This window comes from Mesitornis unicolor, unplaced genomic scaffold, assembly GCF_000695765.1.
Source record: "Mesitornis unicolor isolate BGI_N332 unplaced genomic scaffold, ASM69576v1 scaffold8760, whole genome shotgun sequence".
In the NCBI taxonomy this organism is placed as follows: domain Eukaryota; kingdom Metazoa; phylum Chordata; class Aves; order Mesitornithiformes; family Mesitornithidae; genus Mesitornis; species Mesitornis unicolor.
In genome coordinates, this window is record NW_010157528.1 from 1 (window position 1) to 8,551 (window position 8,551).

Sequence of the window (8,551 nt, forward strand, 5' to 3'; positions counted from 1 at the left end):
TCCCCCTCACGCCGGGCTGTCTTCTGGAAGGGTCCCCCATCCTCCTCCAAGGCGGGGGAGGAAAAGAAGTATTCTCCCGCTGTTGGCTTGGTGGTCGCACGCAGCGTGCAGCACCTCAAAGAGTGAAAGACGGTGCGGACACGAGGTAGAAGAGAAGAGGGGGTGACCCAGTGGAGGAGGTAACAGTGTTTTTTCAGTGCTACCCAGCAAGATGTGCAGGGAGTGGCACCCACAAATTCCTAGTCCAAGCACCGAGGACATCCCTCGTTAGTGAGAGAGCTTTCATCCGAGGCCTGGCTGCAAGCGTACCCTGGAAGTCCTTTCTCATGAAACTTGTACTGAGGTATCATGTTGTGCCATCAGCTGCTTTGTTGTTTTGGACAACAAAACTTTGCAAAGTCCACTTTTTGCCAGCTTGCTCGCCTTGGACTGTTGCAAGTTTCAGTCAGATCCGCTTGCTTTTTCCATACTAAGCAGGCAGCTCATCTGTCAGTTGTTACTTCTCTTGCATATGCATGCAAACAGGGATATGTACCTGTTCTCTCACAGCTCTTGGAGGAAAGTTTTTTGAGGGATGGAGGGAGAAGGAGCAGCAGGACAGACCTTGGTGCTGCTTGGGCATACCTGTTGGGAAGCTTGGTACTTGTCCATGTAATAACCTTGTTTGCCCTGCTCTCCCAGACTTAAGAGTTCTCTTGATATATGAAACATGACAGAAAAGGTTTTAAACGAAAAGGAAATCAGAGGTAGGTTATTGGACCAAAAGGGTGAATGATGAGTTTAGTGAGAAAAGCTAGGTACTCATCCCTTTTGAAAAATCAGTTTCCTACCTGAAATTGAAACCTGCTACAGAAGTTGTAGCCTTAACATATGCCTTAGAAGTTGTTTTTTTGAAAATCATAAATTCATCTTCAAGGTTTTTTTCTGATAGTCTGTTCACTCTTCTGACCAACAAAATATTCTACAGAGCAGAAAGCACTGATTCCAAAAGTAGTTTAAATTCTACTTTGGTCTTGGCTTTTGCACTGAGATTACATAAATGCTTAGCCTACATTTTTAGTTGTAACTGCATCCTTCAGGAAGGGCTGAAGCAAATGTTCCAGTGTGACTTCAAGCTAAATTTATAATGACGTGAAACAAGCTCATTAGTGAAATCATGCTGTGTAAAATTGTGCCTTTATGTAACACCTCAGATGCTATTGTGTAGTGTGTAAAATGCAAAAACCAAATAACGTCTATGCTGTACTTGGAGACACTGTGCAAACGGATACAATAGCTTGAAATTACTTTTTCTTCGTCTCATTTCGGTGTAGCATACTGATCTCTTTTAAAAGAATTTTTCTTTTTATTTCTTGGTTTTCTTCCAGAGCAGATTTTAGGATATGATTTACATTACAAATATGTCCCTAATAGGTGTCTTTCTTGATCCCTGAATGTGGCGTGCTACCTGAAGTGCTGAAAAGTACCATCGCGGATGTTGGAGAGTACTACCTGGTGAGGAATTTATCGGTTCATGAATTGGTCACTCATGAATTCGTTGATGCTTTTGTGAAGAAAGGTAAGGAGGAAATTGGAACATGACAGATGCAGTAATAGTGTATATTTTTCATAACAGCAAAATCCATTATTTATTCTGAAAGATATTTTAAAGGAAGGGAAGAAAAAAATACTAAGAAAATTCTGCATTTATTTATCTGTTTTTTTCTGTTTTGTGGTGTGTGAACATTTGTTTGCACTCAGTGGATCCAAAACTTGTATGATTGCTTCCTCTTCAGTTCTCCCTATTGCATCTTCATTCTGCAAGCCCTCTATCAAGAGGGCTTCACACTTGTTTCTTCTAGACCCCATCTTTATATGGAATCCTGCAGAAATCAGCTCCCTTTCTGATTCCTAATTAGAAACTATTGTACCCTTCAGATGAGTGCCAGGGAGAGGGGGAAAAAAAAAAAGCTTTAAAGGGAAAAAAGAGGAGAACAGGGAAGATGTAGATGAAATAGGAGAATAAGAGTTCCATTACTTGCTAAATGTGGGACTCTTCTTATTTCCCTAAGTCTCATTAATGTTTTTTGTCAGTCGCTTCACGGAAGCGGAATGACATTTGTACACAATGTTTACAGGATCTGACGCTTGTATTGTAGAAACCAAAATTGGTTGTGGCAGATAATGGTACAAAATACATTTAGTAATGTGAACATCTTCTACCTTGTCTTTGTGGGAACTGAGAATAGAAATGCATCTGGAAAAAAGTGGGGTTTTCCATTTGCTGAGTGGGGAAGGTCACAGGTGGAAAACAAGTATTTTCATATTGGGGCATATTGTTAATATTCTCTGTTACAGATCCTTTAAAATAGTGCCAGACCAAGGTTTATAAAAATAATAACCAAATGCTATTTTGCTTGAGAATGTGTAAGAAAATTACTTGATCAAAACGCAAGGATTTAGAAAGATTCAAATGGTATTTGGCATGTTTGATTATTTTTGTATTATCATGTCTGTCTTTAAAGACTGGAATCTCATGATTTTCTGTTTTACTATTAAAGGTTCATGCTATGCACTTACTTACAACACAAAAATTGATCAAGATAATACTGCAGCTCTGCTACCAAATGGTATGGGGGTTTTTGTTTTTAGTAATACATGCATTCTGATTATGGTCTTGGGTTTGTTTTTTTTATTTGGAATTGTATAAACTGGAAAATTTAATGCTTACTGTACTTCCCAACTTTATTAGAAATATGTTTCAATCAGAAAAATATTAATTTTAGCTTTTTTTTCCATTCATGCTGTTAAATTATTTATTTCATCTAGAGGAAATTATTTTTTTAAATCACCTTCACTTATGAATAGTATCAGATTGTCAGTTCTTCAACTGTATTTGCAATTGCTCCAGAGGATTGTTTTTCTGAAAATACTGCATTGCAATTTCTTGTTTCCTACTGGCCTTAAAGACAGAATTTGTACCAAAAAGGGAAATTATCAGCACTGTTTAGGAACACTTTTTAAATATTCAGTATTTATTCTTTGAGAAAGATGTAATTTGTTAAAATACTCTGTTGTAATTCCATCACAGTTTTATGACAAAATGCAGGGACACCTCCCACTAGACCAGGTTGCTCAAAGCCCTGTCCATCCTGGCCTTGAACACTTCCAGGGAGGGGGCATCCACAGCTTCCCTGGGCAACCTGTGCCAGTGTCTCACCACCCTCACAGTAAAGAATTTCTTCCTAATGTCTGATCTAAATCTACCCTCTTCTAGTTTGAAACCATTACGCTCATCCTATCACTACACTTCTTGATAGAGTCCCTCCCCATCTTTCCTGTAGGCCCCCTTTAAGCACTGGAAGGCTGCTCTAAGGTCTCCCTGGAGTCTTCTATAGGCTGAACAACCCCAATTTTCTCAGCCTGGCCTCATAGAGGAGTTGTTCCATGTTCTCCATGATCTTCATGGCCCTCCTCTGGACTCCCTTCAAAAGCTCCTTGCCCTTATGTTGGGGGCTCAAGAAACACAAATTGATCTATCAGCCTTCCAGCCGAAGATGCTGTAGTATGACAGGTGCCCATTAGGGCTTAAGTAAATCCAGATTCTTCAGAGGAGGAATTCTTTTATGTGCTTTGTTAGCACAGCACTAGCAAAATGGATGCTTGATAGAGATTGAGGTTGTATGATACAGTTATTACAAGCTATGCACAGTTAATGCAGAGAGAGCGTTAGTGTTACTGGTGATGTCACCATCTTCAGCAACAACCTTATTTGTTTGTATTCTCTATTATATTGTTGCTTGTACAGTATACTCAAAAGGCAATAGTAGAGATCTGTCACGTGAAATTCTGTGCCAAGTGGCAGCTGCCAGATGTGGTCTATGAACATGGAACTGGAATTGTTCCAGTGCATAGCTACTCATCACTAATAAGCATAGTTGACTCAATGTGAGTAGTCCCACTGGAGTTGGAGGAAGTATTTTTTGTACGTTTAGTTGAGCAGTGCATGCGTAAATGTTTTCTAAATCAGGCCATACTGTCGTGTAGTGTTCAACCAATGACACAGCAAATGCTAGGGTCAAATAGAGGAAAGACTGAGGAAATGAAGTGAGGTAGTACAGTAAACAAGCTATGGCTATCTCAGGTGTAACATTACACTTTTATCATTCTAGTTCATAAGATGTCTCTTCAATAAAAAAGAGCAATTGAGTTATAACTGGTTTTTTAGCCTTATTCTAATAGTCCATTTAACTGGAATGAAGGAGTTTGGATTACATTAGTAATATCATTACTCCAAAGCTAACATTATATAAGATATGAATGGTTCTCAGAAGATTTCAAAGGGAGCTAAGTAGAAGATTATTTGTACTAAAGTGTGTTTTGTTTATAGGGAAACTAATCCTATCAGTGGATAAGGATACTTATGAGGAACTTGGACTGCAAGGTCACCCTTCTCGGTATTCTGGCAAAAAAGTAATGAGATACAGTAAGTATTATTTATATTAGCAGTATTTAATTCACATCTGTCTGTGAAGTACCTTGTTAGGATGTTAAACTAGCAATGCTGAAACTTCACTTTCCTTAAAATTGCTTATTGCCTAGATTGTATTTTTTTAGATGCAGATAAAAGGACTGCATGAAGAGGAAAAAATACTTTTTTTTCCAAATAATAAAGCAGCTATAAGGAAACAAATGTATGATCTTTTGGGTGTTCTGTAAAATTTTTAATTTCTGGAGTTTTCATTGTGTTACTTTAGAGTGATGTAGGACTCAAGAAATCTTTTATATTGTGCACAGTATCTATGCCTTCTGTTGTAAATTAGAAAATACTAAACTAATTAAGGTAGAGCTTAAAATTGGCACACTATACAAAAAAAATCAGTGAAGAGCCTCACCCGAGACTGCTTGCTTCAAAGGGAGAATTGTATTGCAGTTGACACATTTAAGATTGTAATCTTCATATACCAAGTACTTGGAAAATGTAACTTTTTTAACAGCCACAGAAGAGACATACTGAGTGTGATGATTTATTTATTTTTTTTTTAATAATTAAAAAAAATGCACAAACTCTGTGCCATCTCAAATGTATTAGAACCTGCAGTAGTTGATAGGTAGTTATGTAAAAAAAAACTTCAGGAGAAGCTTGTTACCTAACAAGAATCACCTTCAAGAATTTTGGCAAAATGGGACATCATTTTACTATTCAGCTTGTCAAGTAAGTTGTGTGATGAAATTTCCATCTGAAGAATAAATGTAACTTTTAGCCTAGGACCAATTCATCTAGGAAAAAGGAAAAAAAAAGAACATTTGAAAAAGTGTCATTGCTGTATATGTTAGAAATTCTAGATTTTTTTAGTGCTAATAGCTTGCCTAATCACCAAGATATTTTTAAGGCTCTGTTCTGGGACTTCTGTCACTGCCATTACAAAAGGATTCTGTGCCTCCAGTTACTAGAAGGCAGTTCCAGTTTATATCAGAATAAGGACAGCAGGAGAAGAATAGTTATTTACATAATGAGGAGTCATATATGCATAATAAAATACTTTGTAAAGATGCTGTATCTGTGAAAAGGAAGTTTAATGTTCTTTGGTTTCTTTGTATTTTTTAGTTCTTAATGAATTTAGTATTATAGTTCATTGCAATTGGGTAACAATTGCTTTTGTACATTTTTGCAGTTATAACTATTGACTTGACTGATTCCAGCTTTCACCCTGATAGCAAGAAACATAACAGAGTGCTTTGGGCTTTGAAAGAAAAGAAACCTTTAGAATTTGACTTCCTACTGGCTTGGTATAATACAGGTAATAAGAATTAAATATAAAATTAAAATGTAGCTGTTATGAAGTCCAAGTATTTTTAGTTTTCTGTTCTTTTCCAGTAATGTTCTAAATGCTTTTTGGCGGACAGAGACTTAGATTAAAATGTGCTTGAGTGGGATTTTTTGTTTGTTTATTTGTTTGGGGGGTGAGAGGGAGTGGTACTTCCTACACAGCAAAACATTTAAATTCAGGAACACAACAGTGATTCGTAGGAGATCCACTAGTTGCTTCATTTCCTTGTCTCTCTGTTGCTTAGGCTTTCTGGCTGCTGCCTCTTCTTTATAAATTTGTGACACGTGTAACCGTTATTAATACACATTTTTTTAAAATTTGTTTATTAATACAGAAGTTACATATTTGGTGTAGTGCTTGAGATGGAGAACTTTCATCAATAGCTGTAGGACATGAACAGAGTCCCTGTTTCTGTTATGTGCTATGTACAATGACACACACAGAGTCTGCTATTTTATAATTTTATTCTCAAGTACTTTGAGATTGGAGTAAGAGGTTATTGTTATAAGAAACATCGCCTTTCTTCTCGTATTCACTTGTCTGCTCTTTTCTGATTACATTAATTCTTCTTCTGGGATTTAAATACTCTTCTTCCTCTGAGGGTCATTTTCCACAGTCCTCAGTTCCTTGTTACCTCAGAACAGGCTGTATCTAGGGACATTTAGCATTTGCATAGAATTTACAAAAACTGCAGGAATCTGTACTACAAAAAAAGAGTTTTTCTTCATCATAGCTGTGTAGCTTTTAGTGTGGTTTTTCCTGGCTCTTCAAGACCAAGTCTTAGAGGGAGTTACTGATCTGAGAAATTAAAGCTGCTTGCAAGCTCCTTCAGCAGTGTCCCATGTTGCACTTCAGTCCTTCATGTTTCCCCTCCCTTATTTCAAGTGCTATGCAAATGACAAGGATCGTCCCTTGTTCATCATTCAGAAATTGTTTAGACTTGCAATTCCCATCCTTCAGGAAAGAATCACAGTGAAGACTACTGCTACCATAAGTGGTGACATAAATCCATCGAAGGTGGCGGATCTTCAGGCTTGGCTTGCTTGGATTTATTGACCCTGAACAGAAAGCAAAATGCCTCTAGGGCTGGTATGCTTCTTTTGTTTGTTGCTGCCAGTGTAGCAGCATTCAGGAAGAACAGCATTCCTTTTCCTCACTTTTTTACGCCCAAAACCCATGTCAGGTCAATCATTTCCTGAATATGGAGTGAAAAATGAATGGCTTTCTGTGCAGGAATCATGTGCTCCTAACATATGAGAGATACTTAGTTCCTTAGTACAGGCAAGAATAAAACTTTTGTAGATTTTTTTATTAATAGACATGAGACACTGTGTAGTTTCTGCTGGAAGGGGAAAAGAAGGATATATTGGGTTGGCCAAAAATTAATTGCATATTTTTTCTAATAGATGGGACATGTCTTGAAATGTAGCTAACTTAATTTTAAACCACGGATTCATTATGTAACTTGACAGCTGACAGCTCAAGCTTGTTTTAGAAAAAGAAAGTGCATTATTCATTAACATTTATTTGGCTTTGATTTCAAAATGGAAAATCAAAAGGAACACCATCGTCATATTTTGCTGTATTACTTCAGAAAAGGAAAAAACACTGTGCAAGCTCATAAAAAGTTATGTGATCTGTGTGGTGAAGAAGCCTTAAAACCATGGCAGTGTCAGAATTTTTTGCTAAGTTTCAGTCCAGAGATTTTGATGTTAAAGATGCACTGTGCTCAGGAAGGCAAATCGAAGTCGATGATGACAAAATAAAGGCATTGATTGATTCCAATTGGCATTTAAAAACACAAGAGATTGCTGATAATCACAACATATTGAAATTGAGCATTAAAAACCATTTAAAACAACTTGGATACATTCGGAAGCCCGGTATTTGGGTATCACATGAGCTCAAAGAAGTTCATCTCACTAAGTGTGTTGATGTTTTTGAAACGTATGATGACAGGCGATGAAAAATGGATCATCTACAACAATGTCAAATGAAAAAGATAGTGGAGCAAGTGTGATGAACCAGCTCAAAGCACTTCAAAAGCAGATATGCACCAAAGGCGAGTTATGCTGTCAGTCTGGTGGGATTTCAAAGGTATTGTGTTCAGTTTTGGGCCCCTCACTATGAGAAGGACATTGAGACGCTGGAGCATGTCCAGAGAAGAGCAACAGAGCTGGTGAAGGTTCTGGAGAACAATCCTTATGAGGAGCAGCTGATCGAGCTGGGGTTGTTTAGTTTGGAGAAGAGGAGACTGAGGGGAGACCTTATTGCTCTCTTTACCTGAAAGGAAGTTGTAGAGAGGTGGGTCTCTTCTTCCATGTAACCAGTGACAGGACAAGAGGAAATGGCCTCAAGTTGCACCAGGGGAGGTTTAGATTGGATATCAGGAAAAATTTATTTACTGAAAGAGGGGTCAAACACTGGAACAGGCTGCCCAAGGAGGTGGTGGAGTCACCATCTCTGGAGGTGTTCAAGAAGTCTGTGAATGTGGCACTTCAGGACATGGCTTAGTGAGCATGGTGGTGTTAGGTTGATGGTTGGACTCAATGATCCTAGAGGTCTCTTCGAACCTTATGATTCTGTGTATTTTTAATTGCTTTCAAGGAACCAAACCATTAATTTGGACATGTACTGTCGTCAACTGGATGAATTAAATGATGCCATCAAACAGAAGCATCCAGAATTGGTCAATTGCAAAGGTGCTTTTTTTCTCCATGTTAATGCTAGACCACATACCA

At 37.8% G+C, this 8,551-nt stretch overlaps 1 protein-coding gene across 1 annotated transcript; it reads left to right on the top strand.

The window, feature by feature from the left end:
- Positions 1-1,413: 1,413 nt before the first annotated feature.
- On the top strand, positions 1,414-5,780 carry LOC104537485 (ribonuclease P protein subunit p40-like; the record flags this gene model as incomplete). The annotated part of the gene is made up of 4 exons (XM_010180386.1): positions 1,414-1,558; positions 2,541-2,609; positions 4,370-4,465; positions 5,655-5,780. Coding segments are annotated over 4 exons (436 nt in total), but the record flags the coding sequence as incomplete, so codon positions are not given.
- Positions 5,781-8,551: the final 2,771 nt, after the last annotated feature.